The following is a 26,016-nucleotide window of genomic DNA, read 5'->3' on the forward strand; positions in this document are numbered from 1 at the left end:
TCTGTGACCTTTGTCTTTAAATTAATGTCTAAACTTTTGATTCAATAACCCATACAGCATTTTATAAAAATTTCGCCAACTAACGTGCTAGCTAAACGGACTATTGTGCAAAATCAAAACATGTTTGCGCGTCTGTCCCAGGGGTCTTAGTTTGTCCATACCACTCCGGCATTCCATCAAGGACGACGCCACATTTACGCCAGGAACAAAGCCGCCTGCAGGCGAGGCCGCCGGGACGCCAACCTGTCCTCGCCGTCCCCTCCCCTCCGCTAGCCTCCACACGCAAACTTCGCCACGCACACACCCGCGTTGACACACTAGGGAGGACGCAATGTGCACCTGTCAGGGGTTAGCTGACACCTCTCCTGCTGGCAAAGCAGCTCCTCATTAGCATGGCTGTGATCTAGGGGTCCCCGGGGGTCCCAACCTCCACACCTCGCCCCCTCGCCCACCTCGGCTCCTCCCCCTTCCCCTCTTCAGCCTGCCGCTTCGCTCTGATGGCTTGTTTGTCGCCAAGACGACTAATCAAGGGCGGCGCCGGATCAAGCGGGGACGGCGAGTTCGGGCGAAAAAACGCCCGGTGTCGTTGTCCTCGCTTGTAAGAGGGTCATTCCAAAGGTGGAGGACATTTTAAGCCACACCCACTTTTTATAATTACGAACAAACTAGGCGCATTTACATTACAGTAAAAATGATTCAATATATTTATGTATATTTTAAGAAAATAGTATCCTAAAAAATAAAATGAGTATAGATGTATATTAAATTTCCTGATTTCCCCACTTTTAAATCAATATTTTTTTCTGTTATTAGTTCAAAAATCAGTTTGTAAAATCAAAAATATATTTAAAAAAGCTCAATCTATAAAAATCATAATATTCCCAATGACCCAATTATTTTAAACAAGCTAAAAAGCTAGCATATGCCTTTTGAAAAAGCTAACAATAATCCAAATTTGCTTCCTTGTTATTGTGATTCTACCAAAATAATTTTACCACGAATCTGTAAACTGAGCAAATCTTTCTTGTGATAGTTTATTAGGCATTATTGATATATTTGTGGGGGGAATATAGCTTATTTTTCAGGAATTTTAAAGCCTCCCATTCTGGAATGACCCATGAAATGAAGCTCTCCGTGCTAAGTAGAACCAGCTTGATTTTGCTAACCATATACATCTGTGACTGTGTGTGTATTTGTGTGTGTGTCGCCAACTAAAATATTTGACAGCTAAGAAAAGAGAGACGATTGGATGGATTTCTTTGGCGGGTCAATTTTCCTGAGTGTGACTTGTTGACAAGCTCATAATTCTCACCCGTATCGTGGCATTACATCAATTGATGTTAGCATAAATGCGGTTTTGTTACGGGCTGGGGAGCCCACCGGCCAAGACCGCCTATTAGTTCGCCGCCTAAACGGCCTGTCGGCGAAAATGGAAAATCTAGTCAACGGGAAGGTAATGGATACGGATTCCACTCAATGTTTTTTCATAGAACTCGGAGCTAAAACGTTGGGCTACTTGTTGAAATTCATTGGCGGAAACTTAGAAACAAATAGCTAGCTAGCGGCAGTAGCTAAGACTTTTTTGTAGTTTTCAGGACTTGAAATTTAACATTCCACAGGGACCAACGTATGCCTTACTATACTATGTCGTTTTTTAAACCTTACTATACTTTGTAGTTTTTGAAGCCTGACTATTCTGTAGTTTTTGAAGCCTTACTATACTATGTTGTTTTTGAAGCCTTATTATACTGTAGTTTTTGAAGCCTTACTATACTATGTCATTTTTTAAGCCTTACTATATACTACGTCATTTTTTAAGCTTTACTATACTGTCATTTTTAAGCCTTACTATACTATGTCGTTTCTTTAAAAAAAAGCTTTACTAAACATGTATTTTTTAATACCGTACTTGAATTTTAAACAAACATGGCCGGAACAATTGACATTAAATTCCTTTTAAAATCTGTTCAACCTTAATGCATAAAAATCTGTCAAAATAGACCCATCCAAAAACATCTTTTCTTCAATAATTGCTAAACATCTAAATGTCATTGTAATCTAGGCTGACGTAAATAATTCTTGCGTGACAAACGGAAGAAAATGCAAAAAAATAAAATATGGACGCTTTGCTCGCCAAGCTGCGGAAATGAGAAGACCACCTGTAGATAGCGATATACGCTGGTGCGGAAAAGGAAATTAAACTGCTCCTTGGCTTTCTTTTTTTTTTTTTTTTTGGTCCAGCCGGCACGCTCGGGGCGCCGGAGGCGACGCGGCGGCCCGTCTAGGCGATGACAGCGGGACGCGCCAAAGCGGCGCGGCCGCCGCAAAGTGTCAAGTGAAAACTAGCGCTAATTGAATTGCAGAGTTGGAAAGTGATGAAAACACCATGACTCAAGACCCCTCCCCACTCAAAGCCTTGTGTGGCTTTTACCCCGTAATAGCACGCTGTGTGAAATAGCATGACAAAGGTAGGATTTTATAAAAATATATTAATTTTGCTACTTCAATTGACTATTAATAATTGCCACTCCAGACAGACTGATAAAATCTGCTATTTGAACCAAAATGGCGTACCTAGCGTGTCTTGTCTAATACATTAATCCCACTTGGACTAAAACTTCTATGTACCTGTTTTCTAGATTTATATAATCTGCACTTTGAACCAAAATGGCGTCTCCTGGACTGTCTTGTCTAATACAGTAATCCCACAAAAAATGACTTGTACTAAAACTTCTATTTACCTGTTTTCTAGATTTATATCATCTCCACTTTGAACCAAAATGGCGTCTCTGGAGTGTCTTGTCTAATACAGTAATCCCAAGAAGACAAAGGACTTCAACTAAAGAGGAACTATTCTCACTGTGAGTACACCATTTAAAGTACTAGATATATACATTATATTTAAATAGGAATAGATTACAGTTTTTGATGTTTATAGCTGAAATATTTGATAAATTTACACTTTTGTATAGGCGTAAAAAATGTAGTGCGCTAATTACAATGGGATCCTACTTTGCATTTTTTCGTTTTACCACGACTGTACTGGATCAGGGGGTGGTATACTTTCTACCAGGTCCGTCGCAACAATGACAAAATTCGAGGCCAATCGAGCGGTCGCTGCCCAAAAGAATAACCGAAAAGAAAATTGACATCTGTTGAAGAAGCCGGGGGGAAATGCTTTTATCCCTACCACCTGCCATTCTATTGTTAATATCGAAATTACCGCCACTTAAAGGTGGCGTGGTAGCGTTGCGCAGCGGGCGGCCGCATCAAGGAAACAATGGCGTCATCGCTCGCTACGCTACAAGAGGCGCATCTTTAATAATAATAATTGCGCGCCGCAACAAGCAGAATATGAAATATTCTTGTGGAAAAGGTCAACGCGGGCCTTTTAGGTGCCTTTGAGCGGATAAAAAGCCTCTTTGACGTCTTTGAGCCGCTTCCAAATCCAAAAGGAGCTTGAGCCAAAACCCCCCAGGGACGCCCACTTTGTCCGCGCTGTCAGCGTCCCGTTCGCCGACGTTCCCCCGTTTATCGACTGCGACGTGCCAATGCCGCTTAGACGGTTCGTTAGATGTTTGGCGGGATCAATGCCATTCGTAGTCGGCACGCCCACGCCTTCCTTTGCTCGCTAAAAGGGGGATTGTTAATGAATCGGACATGTATCGTCGTCAATGGGAGTTCACGAACAAACCCAAAGTGGCCATTATGCTAATTGCTATCGGCTAAAAACAATGCGATGTTGATTGCGGCGTTGTGTTGGAGGACGTCGTGTGGAAATGCCGCTAGCTAGCTGAATGTTTGTTTCATTGATTAGTCGAGTGGCTCTGATAATTAATTTATGATTTTACATAAACAAACCCTAATCGTATTGACTTGCAATTTAGTTTTTAAAATTATCATTGTTCAGCTTTTTAGTTTGCAACAGAGAAATTTTAACTGTCATTGACGGCGATAGATTTCCAATCCTTTTTGTCTGGTAGGGCCGTATAAATATTTGACATGCATAATATGATTATAATATCATGATAAATTCATCTTGAATCAAATCGCAGCTAAATATTTTCGTCCCAACACTGCCAAAAATGTGCCACTTACCAATAAATAGTTTTTTGTTGTTGTAAAAACGTCTCAACATAAGTTTTTACTTAGTACACCTTGTTAAAATTATGCTTTTTAAAGGATTATATTAAATATAAGATACTAAAAACTTTTTGGTTATATATATATTTGTCAATAAGATAAGATACTAAGTTACAGTTGCGTGTTTACATAGCCTATATTGCCTTTATCTTTTTAATGTCCTCTATTTTTTACCAAAACAACGTCTAACCGCAAGAAGTTAAACTAATATGAGATACTATAAACCTTCTTGTAATATATATATTTTATTAATAAGATACTAAGTCGCAATTGCATGTTTACATAGTGTCTATATTGCCTTCTATCTTCTTAATGTCCTCAAATTTTTGACCAAAACAACGTCCAACCGCAAGAAGTCGATTGGTCCGCCTACCCCAAGCTCGCCAGGTGCGTAGGACGTCCTCCCTCGCCGCAAATAGAGACACGCTCGTCCCTGGGCGAGGACACGCCCGCCACATACTTTCCCCCAAAGTGCGTTTGAACGGGTCTCCGTTGGGTTTCCCCCCGGGGGCCACGTTTGCGTGGCGGCCTTTCTTGGCCTCTCCCTCAATTGCTTCTCATTATCTCCCCGTCTTTTGCGGCGGTTATCACGCCGATGCATTTCCTGCCGTTGGCGCGACTCCTGCATAGCTGATGGTTAAAAAAGAAAGCGCCTTTCATCTCGCCATTGCCTTTAGGACACGCACGCTAAAAAAAATTTGGGGGGACCGCCAGACAGACCACGAGCCCGGACAAGCCCTGCTAACGTTAGCATAGCTAAATCAACAAGATAAGAACATTTTTTGCTTGGAAAATAATAAAAATGGCACATTTAGCGTTAAAGTTAAGTCATAGGCCAATAAAAAAAACATATTTCCATTTCTAATGAAGAAAGCCAGCAGTCAAATGGTCGTCATAATCCTTATTTAAGTCCTCTCATAGCTCAGGAAAATTTTAGAAAGATGCAAATAGTTGGAGGCTTTAATATTTGCCAGATATGTTTAATCATTTCTGCCCACTCGTAAATTTTAGCAACGCTTGCAGCCACAACAAACAAATACTTAAATTATAATAAAAATATTAAATATTTTCTGTCATTGGACAAAAAAACAATACACAATTGGCAATATTCCCCAAAAAATTCAACATTATTTTTAAAATATTTAATTTGAATAGCATTTTAAGACTTACTTGCTTTATATACTTTTTCCAAACTATTTTTCAGCTATATTTTAACATTTTATAAATTTATTTACTTTTTACAATCCCAATTTTTATGTTATCCAACTTGTCAAAGCTAACTAAAACTGTGTAACATAACATTGTAGCATAACATATTTTTAACTAACTAAAACTCTGTAGCATAACATATTTTTTCATCGTTGATGTTGGTGCTAATACGACTTCTATTCCAAACACTGCCGTACTTCCAAGAACAAATAGATTGGCCAGCCAAGCCGACAACGTGATTTCTCCCCTCGGCCACGTTAGCGATTGCCCTCATCTCGTATTTTGGCGTCAGCGTAATTGTGGCAGACAAGCCAGCGGGGAAAGTTGGGGGCGTATTTTAGTAGCGGGGGCCAGGCTCTAAGTGCAGCGTGAAAAGCTCTCAGCATCTTGGCGGCGGCGGCGGCGGCTAAAAAGCCAAATAAAGCACGTCACCGTGCGGGACGCTAATAAGATAAGAGGAAGGGGAGGCGCTAACAAGCCAAGTCGCTTACTGTTTTTTTTTTTTTTTTTTTTATCTTAAGACGTTAATGGCGAAGGGCGCCCGGGTTTTTGGACTCTCGATAATGGCGGGAGAAGAAATGTTTGTAAGAAGGGAAAATGGTTTGTAAACACGGCCGGTGCAATTGTCAAAATGATCTGATAATGTTGACCCTGTTTCAAAAGTACATTTAATGTTGGTTTAATGGAATGATTGGTCTTTTTTGTAGGTAACTTTTGGCATTAAAGGAAAAGTTTGTTTCGGGATGAAGAATGACGGTAAGACATTCATGGAAAAATAATAGTAATGTTGAAATTTCAAATTTGGGATGAATTAAAGTTAATCTAAAAATCTGATCTAGGAATTTTGATCTCAAAATAAATTACTGGATTTTTTTTCCAAAGTCCTGTAATACTGCTAACGTTATGCTAATATAAATTCATAATTTTAAGAATTTTAAAACCAAAACATTTTTGAAATGTGCTTTTTTTTTGTAGCCAAAACTATCATATCAAAATAAAATATGTATCTATATCAGAATTTCATATTTTAGCATTAAATTAAATTTGCGAATAAATATCCGACTTATCTTTTCACATGTTTGCGTAACTTTTTTCCTTAAAAAAATTAAATAAAATACACAAAAATATTTTCCCAAGTAAAATCGACTTCTTAGAACGCAGATTTTTCAAAACACGATCTAATGGCAACTTTAATCTGGCAACAATTTCCCTCAATTCTTCCATCGAATGTATTCAAAAATCGCAATCTTTATTTAAACCCGAGTTCTGAACACGCTAGCACGTTACCTAGCCAAAATAGTTCCAAACTAGCTATAAAACTGGCTAGAAGATGGCGCGAAATTCTCTTAATGCCTTTTTTTTTAGGGGGGGTGTCGGAGCAGAGAGTGCACGCACACATCTGGAGCGCGCGGCACATGCTGCAAGTTAGCGGTGGCGCTCGCACTCCAAATTAGTGGCCACTTTTATTCCCCCGCTGTGGTCGGAAAATATCAAATCTGCTGCCATGTGAGTGCCATAAAGCAAGTCGTGCTGCGTTTGATGCCTTCCTTCATGTGGGATTCCTTAACTCTGCCACTTTTTTAGCCAACGTCGCTCGTGTCAGCGGATTCCAAAGTGCATTTTTCCGCTCTGCGTTAATTGTGTAGTGGACCCTCGTTTATCGCGTGGTTATCGTGGGATTTTTGGGCGAAAAGGTGGTCCTGTCTGGGGGGGTTTCATAACATACCAGCCCTTTAAAATAGAAGCCATGTCACTTTTTTTGCGCACTGTCATAACTTGACTTTACTGAATACTTTTTGTTTCTAAATTTGACTTTTATTCTGAAATTTTCACTTTTAGGGGGAGTATTAGGGGGAATTTGTTTTAAATTTTAGTCATTCTTGTATTTTTTAATGTTGCTATAATTCAAATGATGCATTCATGAAATGTAAGACATTTTTTTTAATATAGTTAACTCATTCCATGCCATTGATCAGAAAAGTCCAACTTATTTGTTGAATATTTTACCAACATGAGTTATTATTATTAAGTTGTCTAAATTAGAACTATATTTTTCATCAAATCAGTCATGTTTTTGTAATACATTTATATCTACAAAATCATATGTACTTGTAATACTATCCCCCAAAAATAACTACCATTTAAGGACTATAAAATCAAAGTTGGATGAGTAGTACTTCAAAATATTAGCTATATTTATTCCTCCTAAATCTACTTCTAACATTTCAACTCTTCTTTCCTCTCCTCTGATGTCCCCCTAGCAACCAATCAGAAGCCTCTCTCCATTTAACCCTGCGGAAACGCTACTCCCGTCCAACTTCCACCACGATTCCCCCGCCGCCGTCCGAGTCGCCGCCCGGCCTCCTCGCTGTTTACTTCCTGTTTACCCCCGCGCCGCATCGTCCTCAAGGAGGTCAAAACATCCCCGAAAACATCCCCCACCCCGCTCGAGCACCCCCATTTCCCATGCATGCATTCCGATTGAACATGTTTTTAATCCGCCGCTCGACAGCAGGGACGCCGCGCGTGCGCGCCGCCGTCCGCATTTGTAGCTACAAAAAGCCACGAGAGGGAGGTCGCCATCATAAACAAGTTGCTGTTACTTACAGAGGATAAAATTAATAAATAAAAACGCTTAAAATGGAAGCCTGGTCGTACTCCGCTCCCAAATGACTGACGGCGAACCAAAATAAACGCCGCATGCCTGGCGGTAGACGTAAGATGGATGCTCTGGCACCCTTTCAAAAATACTCCTTTTTATTTTTTATTATTTTTTTGTAAATATTCACCCTTAATCGCGCCCCGCGAGCTCGGACATCAAAATGTTTTTTTTTTTTAAAGCGAGGGTAGGGGGTGAAAAAGAAAAAAATCGTGGGGAGTAATTAACGCATTTTCATATGCAAATGTGATTAATGCAAAACTACAAAGTCATTATGCAAATGAGCTTTTGCTTGAGCCTCTCTGTACAAATATTCGACGCTCAAATCAGGGATCGCTCTCGCCGTCTTGTTTTATCTAACCCCCCCCTTATTTTTACGTTTTTTTTTTTTTTTTTTGTAGGGGAGAGATAATACATAAGTAGCATGTGAAGTTATTTGGACGGCGTGCACGCGCGTGTGTTAGCTAGCGGGACGCCGCCCGCCCGCCCGCCTTCTGATTGCGGGGCTGCTCGGCAATGGAGCGAAACGAAGGAAGCGGGCGCGCAGGGGAAGGTATGAATATGCAAAAGCCTGATTGCTTTTCATGATTAAAGCCTATTTAATATGCAAATGAGAGCAAGCCAGGTGATTAAAAGAGCACTGGGTGGTGGTGGGGCACAATAATAATTTTCCAAAAAAAATTAAAAGATGAGGTGAAGGAGATTTTAAAGTCGGCGTTTGACCTCTCGGGCCGAGAAAGTCGTTTATAGACATTCACCGCCAAAACAATGGAAATTGATTTATTATTTACCTTTTTTTACAGTCGCAAAACCTGACTAACGAAAAATAGTTGTCACAAAATGCCTAAAATGTCAAAAATTCTATTAGTGCTTTCCCAAATGTCCCAAAATGTAAATAAACGTGGCATACCAGATTTTATTTTGAAACTCCCGCTTCTTGATTAGCAACAGCATACCAAAACATAACAATGCAAACTAAAACAACCCTCCCTGAATGTCTTTTTCAGAATAAAAGTCAAATTGAAGTTGAGTACAGCAATTTAAGTTAATATTTCCCAGGAAAAACGCGCCTCACATTTACAGTACATTTTCTGTAGGCCCGTTTTTCCTGAGAAATATTAACTTAAATTGCAGTAGTACTGCCTGTGTTTTCATTTTGTGTATGTTCACTTTATCTTTGCTTCCTAACACAACTTGCCTTGTCTTCAAACAGGATTTTGGCAGTCGGCGCCCAACATTATTGACACCGGCACCCCCTCCGCTTCCCCCCAAAATGGCCGAAAATGCGGTAAGAGAGATGTTTACGGATGTCACTGTCACCGTCTTATGAAATATTCACCCCCTGATCTCTTAGATGCCCTCAGTGTGTGTTTTTGAGCCTCAAAGCGTTACAACCATTTCAACTGGGAGGACTCTAGTACTATTTTCCCATTTCCACTTCAAATGGATTGGTCGCCTATTCCTGTCAAAGGCCAAATATATAGTCTGACATATTGTTGTTTTAGGTTAAAGACCAAATTAGTTAAAAATTTGACTTATTGTCCACTATATTAATTCTTTTTTCCCATTTCCACCCTGTTTGTCATTGGTAGATAAGTAAATAGTAAATGTGTTGTTGTTATTGTTGTATAATGTCAAGGACCAATCAGATGAGGTGAAAATGTGACTTGTTGTTTTGTAAGTTATTTTTAATTTGTACTTTTTTCCCATTTCCAAGTTAAAATGCATGTTTTTGTCAAAGCAAATATCTAACGTTTTCTTTTTTTTCCCTTTTCCAGTTCAAATGGATTGGACAAGTATCAATGTCAATGGCAGCATTAAATTAATGGATAGAAGTCATACCTGAGGTTAGTAATACTGACATTGTCTGAAAGTATTTCATTGAACTTCATTTGTATTTTTGGCGTTTTTAGTATCCGTCACACTCGGCTCAATTTCTAATATTACATTTTTTGCGTTGGTTGATTTGATTTTTTTGAATTAATGACGGAGCTTCCAAAAATAACCAGACGAGCCGGAATACCTAAAAAGTAGCTCATTAAAAGATTTTGCCGTGCGAGCGAGTGCTTTTTCACCCCCGACGTGACAAGTGACGAGCATTGTCGAGGTGTCGCGCCGCGTTTGTGAAATAAACATCAAAATAGAAAAACACTGCTCGTCTTTCACAGGAAATCGACGTGCGAACCTGAAGAAAATACAATTAAGCGGAAATTAATTATGAAAAAATTAATAATAGTGACGATGCAACAACTGCTTGTTTTGTTTTTGTGACCTTCCAAGACCTTCAAGATTATTGTGAATTATTTTAACATAATAGGAAAATAACAAAAAGATTATTTTTAAATCAGAATATTTGTAAAAATAATTCAATCTTTTTTAGATTATTTCTTAAATTTTCTTACATTTAAATTAAATTCTAAAATTATTCTAACCCTATCAAGTAGGCACAACCTAAGCTAATTTTCCCCAGTTAAGACCTTTATCTTAAAATAAATAATCAATACATAAATCTTAAATGCTAACATTTTTTAAAAGGATTAATTCATGTATTCTGTTACTATGTTAGAATTATAAATGAATTTATCAGTTAATACAATGCCATTAAAAGCTAAGCTAATACAGTACTTTTTCCCATTGTATTTAACTCATTTTATGCCATTGACAGCAGTTTACGTCCAATTCATCGAATCCAAACCTTCCAAATGACGTCCCCTCATGACAAATTTAACGGGAATCACATTCTCGCCCTCCCGAAAGCGCCGTGCCATCACGTCGCCGCTAATTATTTCCGACGTGGAAACGTTCGCTGATCAAACCTCCCGTCGACGTAATCCCCGCCCTGACGGCCCGTCACCCTCCTAATCCCATCACCTGCGCGCACATAGATAAACCTTCCCAAAAAAAAACCTCCGACCGGACGTGGCGAGCGAACGAAAAGTCTTCAAAATGCTGCATTCAAGGAGCGTAGGAGGCGGGGATGTCCTACTCGTCACCTTCTTTCCTCGCTCTTTGCAATCGGTTTCGGCTCAAGACCCCCCGCGGGCTCGTGCGCACGCATTTACCAAAAGTGTGTGTGTGTAAAATACACGCACACACACTCGTGTCGAGCTAATGAAATCATCTGTGGCTACATTAATCCCTCCTGAAGGCCACAGTCAAAATAACAAGGATTCTTTTAAACGTGGCTATCTTTCGCAGACAGGTGACATCCGCGCACACTCTTTCTAAAAAAAAAAAAAAATGGTGAGGGGGGAGAAGCTTATCCAAGCGCTTTTTCGGCAGCCAAAATGTCCCCGCTGAGAAAATGGCCTCATTACAAGAGGGATGTCAAAGTTGGTGGCGCGCAAGTACGAGTTCGAGGAGCTCTCGTGGCGGTTTTTTCTTGTGTCAACTTAGTCAAATGGCCCTGCAATTAAAGATGGCTGACAGGGGAGGATAACACGCTAAAATGAAGTTAAAAGTTCACATCACGTCGACAAGGAGAGGAGTGTATTTTTATGACTATAAGGCGCACTTAAAAGTCTTACATTTTCTACAAAATAGACAGGGCGCCTTATATTCCAGTGTGCCTTATATATGGAAAAATATGGTAAGTGTAGAAGGGTCAAAAGTACTCTTGTGTATTTTCTTAATAGTTGTTAACGTCAATACATGTCCAAAATGGGTGAAACATCCATTGCCGTATATGGTGGTAAATTAAGTTTTTTTAATTGTATTCAATGTATTTTTTATTACTATTTTTATCTTAAATGATTTATGAATTAACTCTCCTCAGAAACTTTCAGATTTGTAGTATCGCATACATCAATGTAGAAAAATAATTCTTATGACTTTTCCGAACAGAAATCCACGCAAAGATGGACATTTAAGTCCTCCCTTTTTTTTAGGACGATCAAAATTAAGAACATCATGTCTTATATTTTTGACATGCCCCTTAGAATCCTAATAAATACCTGAAAATATGTTTTTAGATTTTTCTTTAGGGTGACAATGTCTTGATTTCAATGAAAGGTCAAAAGGTCATACCTCCTTTTTCTTGTTTTGGGCAGATCCCCTTGGCCGGAGTAAGCCTCCGGTGGATGTCCTCGTCCCCCCCGGGCGTGGCTTGGATGCCCACCTCCACGGGCAACATGGGACCCCCTCTCCCCATCCCCAGCGCGTGGCCCCGGGGGGAGATGGGGATGCTGGCGGCCCCTCCGGCCTCCCCGGGCTTGACGGAAAAGGAGCCCGGCGCCCCCTGCGGCGGGCCTCGGCACAGGCGGCGCTTGTGCTCGATGAAGACCAGGATGTCCCCCAGGGGGAAGTTGGTCTGGCACTGGCCGCAAGTCAGCAGGTCGTGCTCCTCGGGGCCCCGGAGAACGGGGCCCGGGGACGGAGATCTCGCCGATGCGTCATTGACGTCGACTGCAACCGGAAGAAGAAAAGTCAAGGTAAGTCGCCATTTTGGTTCAACGTTGAATGACTTGTTGTTACACTTTAATACAATTTGAAAGGAAACTCCACACAAGGTAGGTTCATTGACATATTTAAGAAAGATAAGAGATTTTATTAGATGTAAAATATTTTGCTTTTTAATGAGCCTTTGTTTGCTTTCTTCTCTTGTAAGACAATTAATAGCATTTCTTTTTTTAGTACATATTGTTTTTACTACGTAGATTACAATCCTACTATTTTAAGTTAAATAACAATCCCTACATTCATTCTTAAGAGTTAAATTTAATGCATATAGACAATTTAAATCATTTAGGGGCTAAAAATTAAACACCACAACAAAACAACGAAGCTACTTTTTTAGCCATATTATCTCTTAACCAGCTAAACAATAACAAACTATTTGAATATTGTGACATCTTCCAAAACAAAAGAAAATGTTTCCAAATAGATCATCAAATTTAACCACAATACCAGACAGTTTCCAAAAAAACAAAAAACCACACCAAAACAAAAACTCAGTTATTTATAGCCTAATTTACTCTCACCACGCATTACAAGTTAAACGAGTCATAATCAACAATCTAAAACTAAAATACGCCTCATCTCATATTTCATTCACATCCACTCCCCAAATTATCTGCCATTAGACAACCCGATAACAGCGACCGCTCCTTGGCGCACAACGACATCTTCCCAAAAACAATCAAATTCGACTAACAACTAATCTAGCCCACCTCGGTATGGGCGTTACCCCTTAGAACACCCACATTTTTCGTATGTCTCTGTTTTTTTTCTGCTAGCTCGTGTGGCCAGGAAGCTCTTCATCTCACGCCGAGTTTCCGCCGACGCCCTCCGCATCTTTTGCAGAGCCGTCACTCGAGCGACAAGGCCGCATCCATCCTGTGTAGCCGATGTGCGTGTACCACACACACACACACCAAAAAAATGTGTGCACACATGCAGGTGAGTCAAGCACCACATTCTCCGCAGACGTAAAATCTATAGAGGTCCTGTTACCAGAGTAAATCTCATTCTTCACACATCTGACACGGTCATTAATAACCATTATACACACACGTGCTCACACACACATGTGCGCACACACACCCTGTCGGCGTCGACTCGGTCCCTTAGCGCAAATCCCGGAAGGACCACCTGGAAAAGAGTGGCCTTTTTCCCCCCTTAGCCGGAAGCTTTAAGGAAGCTCCAGGTCGGACGGATGGGAGGGGGGTAGTCGAGGCGTTTCGGGCCCAGGGAGAGGCTCCGTGCCTGGGGTAAATGTTGGCCCTCCTCCCCCTCTTTCCTCCAAGCTCCATCTCGCTTCTCTCCAAACATGACACCCCTAATAATTGCCAGGGCTAAGATAACGACAATGTGTGTGTTTGTGTGGGTGTGTTATCAGCGGTAAGATCCTAAACTGCCTTATCTCTGGTCGCAAAACCGTCAGAGCGCCGTTCCTCCTCCAAACTTCCCGTCGCGCACCGTTTTTCCTTCCCCCAATTTTACCCAAATGTTTTGCTATTCATTCCGCCATTTTTTTCTTTAAACCCCTCTCCTCACAACCTCCCCCGTCGTTCTACTCCTGACACGGAAGGCTGGCGCGGCGCCAGATCATTTCCATCTCATCATCTTTGGCGGCGGCGGAGGAACACAAACGCGTATTTACCTGCGGATCACACAGCTTGTGGCCGGAATTCACCAAAAACACGCTAATAGATGCGAGCGGCGGCCATATTGCGCGTGAGCTTGTGCGACGTATATTAGAAGTAAATCTCCGAGCTAACAACAAGGCGTGTTGCTATTTGCGGACGGGATGATGGGACAGGTGGTGGGATGGCGTCGGCCCACACGTGAAGAATCTTGAAATATTTCGTCAGCCTTTAGCAGTATAGCCAAAGTATTTTTTATATCATAAATAGATAAACGAGACGAACCGTGACAGTAGTAACGTCAATTTGAGATCGGTTAAACCCCCCAAAAAACGACCGTTAAAATACATGTACATAAGAAAAAACATGTTCATTTTTTTTGGCTATAAAATGACTAAGTTTCACAGATTCACTTTGGCTATAAAACATAAGAGTTTGCAGTAAGTACACAAATTTCAATGTATTGTAGTATTTTTGTTTTGGTGTGTGATTACTAATGTTGAACTATTGTTTTTTTAAATGATTTTGTCTGGCACTCCTAAATTTGACTAAATTAAAAGAATAAAAACCAGTATTTCAGCTTCAGATTATTAAAACTACTTAAAAACAAAATAATACAAACATTTAGGCTATTAGTTCCATTTCAAGCAGTTATAATTTGCAATATTTTTTCCAAAATGTGATCCAGTGAAATGCTATTTGTACTTGTAGTGTTTTAATCTATTTTAAAAGTGTTAAATTTTAACGATTCTTAATTTTGCCTTGAGTAAAATAGTCATAAAATTTGAAAACATACAAGGTTGCTAATTTAAATCCGCCTGAGTAAAGTACTATGTTGTCTTTGATTAGCTTTTACTCAAATGTACTCGCATACAAAGGTCACATGTTTCTGTCTAATATATATATATATATATATATATACAAATACCCATTTTCATAACCTTCACAGTTTCCCTCTTACATTATTAAAATTGCTTTGCAGGTTTTATTCATTTCATGACACTTGTCAAATATCTGGAATCATCATCATCATCATCATGAAGATACCAAGGTAGGACCCTATTTACTTGTATAATGGATAATGAGTCACTTTTGTGAGAGGATAAAGAATATACGCATGAGTTTTATATGATAAACCACCATTTTAACTTGTTTTGATAAAAATATGTATACAAATGTTCTGCTTCTGTTTACACTGTCTATTTTTAGGTTGCAGCATTACTTGATGCAGTTCTCCTATATCAGGGAGGCTTTAGAGCGCCAACTATCTGCCAACAGCAACACTGCGGATTCTACTCGTCGGCTACTTGGTGAGAGAAATTTCCGAATCTCGTTTAAATGCTGGCATTGTTGTTCAAAGCGAGCTGGAGGGGGCGTTTTTGTGAGCTTACATCCGCACCCTTTAATAAATGCCATAAAAAATGAAGGCTAATGATGGCGGCCCGGCTGATGTAAACGATGCCTGGCTGACTTCAATTCTGGTCTGTCGCTCAGTGGAATTTTAGGGCCCGCCCACATTTGCGCTCGTCTTTGTTTGCGTTTTCTCGGTTAAGAGACGACGTAAGTATGGGGGAAAGGGGAGGGGTTTGTTTATTTGGTTCTGAAAATTGACAACTAATGAGTGGATTCAAGTTTAGTTTTTTGGAGCCAATATTGGATTTTTTTATGGTGAAACCTTTATTGTCAGTTTATTTCTTATTGTCATTGTTTCTTCTTCTATTGTTTTCTATTTTTTTAATCCTTTTATTCAGTGTGTGAAAGCATTTTTTTGTCAGTTTATTTCTTATTGTGTGTGCTTTTTCACCCAATTTTTGCCTTCAGATTTTAAAATTGACTTCATTTTCTTGAGGGATTTTTCTTTGTATTGAAAATTGTGGTTTATTCTATGGGAGCTATTTCCCATTTTATTAGATGCATTAGATTACAATTGTGTCTTTTGGGTTTTTCATGTTTTAAAAAATAATATATATATTTTTACCCCCCATGCGCTGTGGTGTTGCTAAGTAGTGTGGTGGAGGGGTGGGTTGGTTTGGGTGGGTGATCGCGTCTCCCATCGGGAAAGCAACCACGATAACATCGCAGATGGCGGCAATCAAAAATTCAAACGACAAGCGACCTCACTTTAGCCTTCGCCGCCTCCGCGGGAAACGGCGGCGGGGATTGGCGGCGGAGCCCTTCCGATCAACGTTTGACAAAACTTTAGCGCGATAAGATAGCGAGCGAGCGTGGCGTACAAAATTCATCAGATGTGCTCGGCTGACGCCGCTAAAATATTCAAGCCAAATGAAGGAACAAAGTGAAATGGCCGACAGCCAATCGAGAGCCAATCAACGCCTCCGAGCTCGTCGTCTGCTTGCTTACTCGCTTTGTGTAGACGTACATTTTGTGTTGCTGTGTTTGTGAGAGTAGCGCCATATGGTGTAAATAAAGAGGGGGGGAGTGTCATTCAGATCAAGGAAAGGCGCATCCGCTATATGTGACGCCATTTGTCAAGAAGCTTACGCTCAAGTTCGCACCTTATATGGGGCGGGCGGGGGGAGAAAATAAGACCGCAATATGTAACCAGTCATATTTTGGCGCTGTCGTTTTTGCGTAATGATGTTATGATGCTAGCTGGATGGTGGAATTGTGTTTACTGACGCTAATGTTGGGGAGATTTTGTTCAGAATGAGGGGTTTATAGAGTTGATGCTTTTTGGAGCTATGTTGGGGTCAGTTGAGGACTATGTTAATAGGTAGGGGGTCCTTGTTTTAGCCAAAAAAAATGATGGGGACAATTTTGGTGTTGTGCTACAATATATATGTCTATGTATATAAATGTGTATATGTATGTATGTGTATATGTATATGTGTTTATGTATGTGTAAATGTATATACATATATACATGGGTATATGTATAAATGTGTGTATATGTATATTTGTGTGTTTGAATATGTATATTTGTATGTATGTGTATATATATATTTGTGTGTATTTATTTATACACATTATATACATATATAAATACATATATTATGTGTGTGTGTGTGTGTGTGTTTCCCAAAGTCATCCACTACCACTGACGTCTACTGAAGTTGAACAACCTGAAAGCCACCGCTGAATATTAAAGAAGCCCAATAAATCCTCTCCATAAGACTTATAAAATATGGCGCATTCCCAATATTTGTATTTTTTTTTTGGCAGAATAACATTCCGATTTTTTTCAGTGGCCGGCCACCTGCGGCCATTCCTGGCGTAAGCGGACACCGGCGTGACAGTTGACACCCCAACTTGCGCTATCCCTTTTTTTAAAACGTTTTTCCCTTTTAAAAAAAAAAAAAAATAGGTCATCAAAAAGTGCTGTTGACTTAATCAAATGTGTCTTCCTTCCTCCAGCCCGAGGTGGAGGTTCAACGCCGGAGACCTGGAGTCATCCACCTTGAGGAAACAGCCCACAGTGACGACGAGCTCAAGTCCAAAGTTGAGGTAAGTTTTGTTTTTTAAATATTTTTGTCGTCTCAGCGTAAAAACAAAAGGGCCCACGACCAACATGCCGTGTGTTCGACCCCCCAAAAAATTTGAAAGCTAGTTTTTGGTGCTATTTTGCAAAAAGAAGCTAAATTAAACTTAAACTGGTAGGTCGCCATTTTCATCAATGGATATCCAATCCATTTTAACTGTAAATCAGCCATCCAATTATAAAGAAGTTTGGTTTTCATTTCACTGGTTGCCAATGGTGGCAATGAATGTCCAACCTAACGATCAGAAATCACAAAAAAATTAGCACAAATGACCAATTAGACCTATCACCGCAAGAATATAAAACGAAGCAAAATTCTGCCAGCCCTCCCAGTAAAAATGTATTAGATGTCTACTGTAATCAGTGGCATTGAAATATGATTGGTTTAATCCAAAAGGATTGGACGTCTACTCTAGTCAATGGCAGCCAATGACTTTTTAAAATGAAGTAAAATAAAATCCACAATTTTCTGATTAAAATAGAAGCCTGAAAATAACCATTTAGGAAATCAAATAAAATATCAAATATTTACTCATGCTCAATTTGACTGTAAAAATATTAAATGACCATTTTTCTTACAAATAATTTAGCGCTACATATTAAAAAATGCCTGTTTTGACCTAAAAATAAAATCTAGATTTATACCCAAAAAACAGATATACATTCGACTTCCAAAACAAACCTTTCCATCCACACAACAAAATATAATGTTATAATGTATTCCTAAATTTTTATGATTTTGCAGAAATAAACCCTAACCACAACATAACCCGCATCAAATTATGACCTGGACACCCAAAATTTTGCAACATTAATGTGACTTAAGGTTAATCAGTGCATAATAATTCTTATGCTAAATACAAAATGGTGATTTTTGCATTACTTTAAGTACGTAAAACCTCTTCTAAGTCCCTCACTATAGATTACACTCATGTACCCCCCTCCCCACACACACACACACTTACAACCCATCAAATTAAACTGGAGGTGTGTCTTCTATCCGTCCAAATTCAAATTGTTAAGGTGGGCTGGCACATCAATTTCCACACACACACACACTAACACACATATTTTAAGCATTTTTTAATGCCACTATTGAACGAAATTGAAACACATACACCTTAAAACTTCATTGTTTCCATCTCAATGTTTTTGACAATACAAAAATTATACTTACACAATGCATTTTTTTAATGTTTAGTGTAACTTTGCACCCTGCTGGGGTCCACATTGATGTTTCCGTTTAACATACACACACACACTTATACTTTTTATAGGTAATCTTAATGCATTTGTTCTAAAAGTATTTTTTCCACTGCATAACCAAGATTGGTCTCATCTTTTTTTTAGTCGACGCTGGCGAGTAAACAAGACAAACACACAGACTTCCCTGCGCACACACACAAAAAACCAACGCACGCACGGCGTGTAAGTGAGGCGAGTAAGAACAGGTAAGACCAGATTGAGGCCCTTCTATTTTGCACGGCCAACCATCCTGTTCTCCCAATCAGACGCTTTTTGACACCTAGATCAAGTTCAAAACCAGGTGTGTGTGTGTGTGTGTTATGCAAAAAAAAATGTCAAACAAAATGACCCATGGCTGCAAGCGAGGGTGGGAAATATTTAACAGTTACGCCAAATTTGCCCCTGCAGCAGACAAATGAAAATATGCAAACTTTTTTGTCTCATAATGCAAGTAAATATCACACAAAAAAACAATAGTACACACCCTGAGGTACAACAGTTTTTTTGGTCGCTTTAAACTGTAAAAATTAATTGTCTACATGTCAATCAAGTAGACTAATTAAAGTAATGTAAAATGTACACTGTGGTGTGTTGATTAGAATTATTATTTAAAAATTTTGGAGGATAATAGAGTTTATGGATTGTTTTGATCAATAATTTGTAATGTACACACACACACACTTGTGAGAAGACGTTGGGTAGAGATTACATCATGAGCTGGTGTGCATTGAATTAGCGCGATTAGGCCTCGGCTATCAAATTGGATCGAGCGGCGCCACGGAGAAGATGAAGGTTCAAATTGATATTAGGATTTGGATTAGAGGACACTTTTAATCTCATTTTTTCCCCCCAAATAGATAAGTGTGTGTCATCATCGTCAAACAGCCGTGACAAGATAAATTCTTTTAAGAAATCAAATGAGCCAAAAAAGTTGTTATCTGGTCACGCATGATTTTTTTTTTGTTCTACTGTTTAAACAAACTTTGGAGAACAATGTGTGGGTGTCGGTGTGTGTTGTTACACTAAGAAGGCAGACTACACGTGCCATGTATGTGATTAAAAAAATGAAAAGATGAGAAAAAGGTAATGTTTCTGTTTGAGATAATTGCAGGAATTAAGATGGGCTGGAAGTGAAGAGACTAAACTGGTTTTGTTGCTCGGAAATGATGACAAATTGTTCAAGACTTTGGAATTTTTGGGTGAAAAAGTGACTGTCAGATTGGAAGGTTGTTGTTTATTTTTTGGTTGTTTTTGTATTGTTGTTGTTCTTTTTTGTGGTTGGTTTTTGGTTGTCTTTGTTGTATTTTTTTGGGGGTTGGTTTTGGTTGTTTTTTGTTGTTTTGGTTGTTTTTTGGTTGTAATTTTTTTGGTTGTTTTTTTTGTTGTTGTAGTTTTTTTTGTTTATTTTTTGGTTGGGTTTTTTATTCTTGTAGTTTTTTGTTGTTGTTGTTTTTTTATTTGTTTTCTTTTCTTCTTTAAGGAAAAGGTAAAGTGAGGTAGATTTTTTTTGCACCAAAAAATTTTGTGAGTAAAAGGTGCATCTCACCTGCTGCCGTCTCCCGGTGGCTCAACGACAAGTGCTGCGGGTTCACCTGCTTGCGGCGGGACATGGCCCCGGCATTTACTCTGGCATCGCCCGGTGAACGGCACTTGGAGTCGGCTCGCACCGTCGTGTCGCTCCGCGTTGTCTCTCTCGAACGTACAAAAACTCTTACTCCTCCTCCTCTTTTTGTTTTGTCTTTTTTAGGGTCTGCTTTCAAATTTTGATGTCTACCAATTGGCCGTCTTTCCCGAGAAATGTCTCAAGTTTGCCGTCTGTGGCGTGTTCGAGCTGTCCAAAAGAAAACACCTGGATGTGCCACAATGCAAGAAAAAAAGAGAAAAGATGCAAGAAAAGGAAGAAAAAAAGATGCAAAATCCTACGATGGGGAGGTCAGTGTTCATTTAGGATCCCCTTGCGAATGAGTGAGTGAGTGAATGGCTTCTTCCTCTTGTTTTCACTGCGCTTTAGAAAAATGACCCTTTGGCACCGGCTCCTTGTGTGCGTTTTGGCATCGGCGCGTGGAACGCCAACTCTTGGCTCCCGTGGCTGGAGAGTCGCTGATGGAGAGCGAGCGAGCGAGAGAGAGAGAAAGAGAGAGAGAGTGAGTGTGTGTGAGAGAGAGAGAGGGCAGACAAGACACCTCCTCCTCCTCTTCTTTCTCCTCCTTGTCCAACAAGAGAGTCCAAATGTTTCCTCCTGCTTTCGCTGTTGGGGCTTGTTTAAGAGGACGACCCCTTTTGTGCGTTAGGGGGTAGGGTGGGCTGGGGGGGGGGGTCCGACGTAGGCTGGATCAATTGGGGTTCGAGTCCCGGGGAGGTTTAGAACCAGTCTTATTGTAATGGGGGGCTGTTGTTGTTTTTTGATGGAAGTGGAGGGTGTTGTAGATAATTGATGGGGATTTGTCATGTGATTGGTAACAACTTAATTTAAAGGTGGATGACTTAAATATTGATATTTTTTTTTGTGAGGTTAAATTAGTGTATGTTAAAAATTGGTATTTTGCCTGATGTCGTTTTTAAACTGTTTTTTTAAATTAGTACATAGAAAATGGATTCACCTGGATTTTTTAAAATTAGAATTTGAGTAAAGTAAACCTTTTGAACACTGCTTTTCTTTAGCAGGGTCTTCCATCTAATTTATGATGAGATATAGATATGTTTAAGAACAGTAATAAACAAACTAAAAAGTTTGAATTGACATCCAGATTTTTTCTATTTAATCTTATTTCTCAGAAATTGCCAGCATTCTCCGTCCATCAATGGCACTTAATGACACCCCAACTCCATCCTACTGAATGCCGTGACGCCAAACTAGCATGTTATAAGACAACAGCGCCCTCTTTTGCTTCCCCCAACTAGCAAACATGCGCACCATCAGCCTTTTGACCGCAATTGACCAATTTCACCCTAATTTTTTTCAGTTCTTCCCTGCCTGACGTCCATCGCCGTCAATGGCATCCCACGCTCATTTGGAGCATTTCCCGTTCCCCTCCATGGCTCCGGGGCGATTAAAAAGCCGCTAATGAGCCGTCATCATTCACGGCGCCGACCTGATGTAAAGCAGTGGAAATACATTGTCCAATATAATATGGTGCCATTTAACAGTTTGACACTATTTCCTGGTGGAAAACTAAGGAAGAAGAAGAAGCGTTTTTTTTCTTTCTTCCTTTTTTTCTCTGTGGCGGCGATACATTTAACGCCGGGCCATTAATAAAAGATGGCCGGCAATTTTAAGAGCATTAGAAGTTTGATTGCTGCGGGGCAGGCCTGCGGGACTTTCAGGGACACTAATTATTTATATAAATGAAATGTCATCTCTGCTCTGGCTCAAGTCGACGTAACCTCGGCAGATGCGGCGGCGGAAGGCACGGCAGCGGTCGTCCGTTGAAAATATTTGACGGAAAAGACAAAATTTAGACGGAAAAACTATTTTTTGTTGACAAATAAGCTTAAAATTCATCTAATTTGGCGAATATATATTTTTTAAGCACTCCAAATCATCAGGCGGCGCTGTTGAAGTACTTTGTAGTATTCTCACGACTATAAGGTACACTTAAATGTCTTACATTTTCTCCAAAATAGATAGGGCGACTTATAATCCAGTGTGCTTTATATATGGAAAAAAATAGTGTCATTCGTTGATGATGCGCCTTATATATGGAAAAATACAGTACTTGTTATTTTAAAGTATATAAATTATTTGTATGCTATTATATGGTATATACTTTTAAAGTATTTTTTTATTGAGCTGATTAGCATTCAGTCACATCATAATGCCAATAACTACTTTATAGCAATAAGCTAGCTATCCTAGCCATAACTTGTACTTCATATAAAATTCACTATGTATATTATGACATGACATTTGGTTCATAATTTCACAAAATGTCCTCCTGTTCACAGGTATCTACCACGTCAACATGACTTGTGTATGGCCTTAATACTGGAGCTAAAAAGGCGGAGCTAACTTTCAAGTGGATGTCTCTGGGGTGAGTGTTTATTCTTCATATTTTTTTTACCGTGTAAGCAATGTCCAACTTTTTGAGGGCGCTTTGAGCTGAAATTTTAGTCTTTTTTTGCATCTGATGGATGCTCAAGAAAAACATGGAAGGGAGTTCACACACTCTGGCGTCTGTCTCCCTTGATCCTCACCCGTGGGTGCGCTCAATAATACATCAATGTCTCCATTATAGCTTGTAGGGGGAGGCTGCGGGCGCAGGCAGTTTAGGCGCCACACGTACCAACAAATACGCTTTGTGGACATGGGAAATGTTTTAAGTCCAAATTGTTGCCTCCGAGGGGACACGCCGTGCGATGCCCCGACGGGTCGTTCGCTACCTGAACGCACCGCGGGCTGTTTTGGAAGAAAGTTTCACTTTTATTTATCTCCAAGTGACCCTCTATAGGAAGTAAATGTATTTCATTGTTATTATTTTAATTGTGTAAGGAAACAGGAGGATAATATATTGAAAAAGGCAGGTTATTATTTCAAATTAAATGTTTTTGACCATTTTTATTATACACGATGCTGCCCAGGTTCGTTGAAAATAATGTAAGGTTTTTAAAAATGACAATGTATGATTACCAAAAAAAAATTATTTTACTAAGTGTCATAAATAGATACAAAGGAGGATAATGCATTGAAATAGGTGTTATTATTTCAAATTAAATGATTTTGGTCATTTTTAATATATTTGATGCTGCCCAGGTTCATTGAAATTAATCTAGGGTTTTTAAAAAATGGCAATGTATGATTACCAAAAATTATTACAAATTTTAAACCATTTTAAATCAAGAATTTGTAAAATAGTGACCTAAAATAGGCCAAAGCTTTTGAAGACAAACAGTACATAATGCAGTTTTCATGAGCCAAAAGTGGGTTGGGAAGAAGAAGAAAAAAAACGAGGAGAATGCGGCACCCCTTGGGGTCAAAGGCCGCGCCCATTTGAGAGCGTCAAAGCTCAGCGTGACATAAACAATGAAAGGTCCACTTCATACAAATATGAATATTGCACTCATCTGAAGGCGCTTTATGGCAACGCTTCATTATGCAATGTTTAATATTAATAAAGAAAGTAGATAGATATATTATTCATAAGCTGATTTACTGTGGAATCCAAGTGTGTGTGTGTGTGTGTTGATGTGAGTGACACATTGAGACGCTCCCTTGCTACGGGCGATACAAGCAGACGACGCTCTTACTTCTTTTCCATCTTGACAATTCCTGCCACTAGTTAAGAGGATTTGTCCGAGCGGAGAATTTATAATGCATGCAGATCCCCATTTTTAATAGGGGGTCTAAATGATTCACCGCGGGTTCGTCTCCGAGGTGCCCCCGCCCGCCCGCCCGCCCGCCAAGTGAAGACGAGGGAAGGCGGGTCAAGCCGTGTCATGGAGGAACTTGGCAGTGTCCCGTCCTGACATCATGTCACTTGGAATTGTTTAAGGGAATATTAACTGATACATTTCAATGTCATTACATTTATTTTTTATTTTTTTGCAGTTGTTGCCATTTGGCCAACATGCTCCCAAAAGAATTGGAGTACTCGTTTCTTCTTCTTCTTCCCATCATGCATTTTTAATCAAACGTTTTCACGTCACTCTCAGAGTAATGTAATCATGTGAGAGTGACTGTTTATAAATATACCTGGGTGGCTAATAATATATAGGATTAATAAAATAAATTGTGTTATATGATAATAAAGATAAGGCAAATTGAATGGCATAAATGAAGAAAAAAAAAATCCTCCATTCTATGTATTTTACCTTTTATAGCAGCTTATAATTAAAAATAATGTCAGGAGTCACATTCAATTAGATAAAACAGCACTTGATCACAAATGTCTCTTTTTTTTGTAATTGTCAAATTTGATTTAGTGTTACATATCTCGTTTATTTTGCCCATATTGACAAATAGTTTAATAGTTCCATCTAGTGTTCATAATTGCACAGCATAAAAATAAATAGCAACATATTTTGGGACAGCTTTAAAACAATGTGTAGCGAAATATTTAAGGTCATGTTGGTAGGAAAGAAAAATGTGTCTATGATTATGGCTGCTTGAAAATATATTTTGTGTAAATTTATTACTGAATTAACTTTCCTGTTTTGACAAGTGACAACGCTTGTCCCCGCAGTAGTTACAACACTCGAAGACATCTAGTGTTGTGTATATATTCTTTCTAGCGCGTAATGACGTCACACCAACGTGACTTCCGCCGTATCCAAAATGGCGGCGCTCTTGCAAACCACAATGAATGCCGTGTGTTAATCCATACCGCGTACTTGAAGTCAAACAATTGTCATCGGGGTCTTGCAATCTACTGACTATATGTTAAAGGTAAGATACGATCGCGTTGTAAACTACATGCTTGCATCCATAACAATATTATCATCCGATGCGTTTTCGTGTCGAACTGTATGATCATGCTAAATGCTAGCTAACCGGCAACGCGGAAATCGCAACGTGAAATAGCTGTCTTATCAAAATAACTAATGCTCATCTACTCATTTTCCAGCGCATTATATTCAAACTAAATCTTTTAGCACTTTATATCCAGTGATGGTTGTTTTGATTTGAAAAATTTGACGATCTACTTTCATGTACATTCATAATGCTATGACGTGGACCGTTGTTCTCAATGTACAAACTTCATGTTTAGGGCTACGTCATCATAGATGCATAACATTGTTTTTAACATGTTCAATAATTTTAATAATTTATTAATGAACCTTCAAGCATTCAGGGATAGCAGGATCTTTTTATGGATGAAACGTTATTTATTCTATGGTGACATATTGAAGTTCATAACTCAAGCCATTTTCTGAATTATTTTATTGTGTAATAATGCATGATGTTTTGCTTTTGCAGGCAGCCATCGCAGGCCCCTCTTCAGCGGTGGCATCCCCTCAAACCATGAAGGAATTCAAGGAAAATTCGTCGGGTGGCCCACAGGCCATGTTGGACCACATCAAGCCATGCTGGTATTGGGACAAAAAGGATTTAGCCCACACGCCATCTCAATCCGAAGGCCTGGATCCGGGGACCGAAGCTCGCTACCGTAGGGAAGGCGCCCGCTTCATATTCGACGTGGGGACCCGACTTGGGCTGTATCCTTTTGCCAACAAAAAATCTA

At 39.5% G+C, this 26,016-nt stretch overlaps 2 protein-coding genes across 10 annotated transcripts in view; one reads left to right on the top strand and one right to left on the bottom strand.

The window, feature by feature from the left end:
• bcl11bb (BCL11 transcription factor B b) overlaps positions 1-21,064 on the bottom strand; it is a 29,460-nt gene extending 8,396 nt beyond the window's left edge. For all 3 annotated transcript variants that reach the window (XM_077712342.1, XM_077712341.1, XM_077712340.1), the window contains exons 1-2: positions 20,385-21,064; positions 12,038-12,415 (exon numbers count right to left, since the gene is read on the bottom strand). In XM_077712342.1, coding sequence (XP_077568468.1) covers positions 12,038-12,415; positions 20,385-20,448 — 442 coding nt within the window. In that variant the 5' untranslated portion in view covers positions 20,449-21,064. The remainder of the gene's footprint in view (positions 1-12,037; positions 12,416-20,384) is intronic.
• ccnk (cyclin K) overlaps positions 1-26,016 on the top strand; it is a 44,097-nt gene that overhangs the window by 14,434 nt on the left and 3,647 nt on the right. Inside the window, exons 4-18 of one of the 7 annotated variants that reach the window (XM_077712344.1) lie at positions 2,242-2,468; positions 2,753-2,861; positions 6,060-6,108; positions 7,614-7,765; positions 9,225-9,299; positions 9,790-9,858; positions 12,061-12,441; positions 13,246-13,408; positions 15,077-15,145; positions 15,304-15,404; positions 17,470-17,559; positions 18,944-19,044; positions 20,586-20,770; positions 22,784-22,869; positions 25,752-25,990. In XM_077712344.1, coding sequence (XP_077568470.1) covers positions 25,797-25,990 — 194 coding nt within the window. In that variant the 5' untranslated portion in view covers positions 2,242-2,468; positions 2,753-2,861; positions 6,060-6,108; ... (10 more) ...; positions 22,784-22,869; positions 25,752-25,796. Of the gene's footprint in view, positions 1-2,241; positions 2,469-2,752; positions 2,862-6,059; positions 6,109-6,740; positions 6,859-7,613; positions 7,766-9,224; positions 9,300-9,789; positions 9,859-12,060; positions 12,442-13,245; positions 13,409-15,076; positions 15,146-15,303; positions 15,405-17,469; positions 17,560-18,943; positions 19,045-20,577; positions 20,771-22,783; positions 22,870-25,064; positions 25,221-25,751; positions 25,991-26,016 lie in introns of those variants that run through there. The other 6 variants (XM_077712345.1, XM_077712347.1, XM_077712348.1 and 3 more) reach the window with 6 other exon arrangements.

This window comes from Stigmatopora nigra, chromosome 2, assembly GCF_051989575.1.
Source record: "Stigmatopora nigra isolate UIUO_SnigA chromosome 2, RoL_Snig_1.1, whole genome shotgun sequence".
NCBI classification, from domain to species: domain Eukaryota; kingdom Metazoa; phylum Chordata; class Actinopteri; order Syngnathiformes; family Syngnathidae; genus Stigmatopora; species Stigmatopora nigra.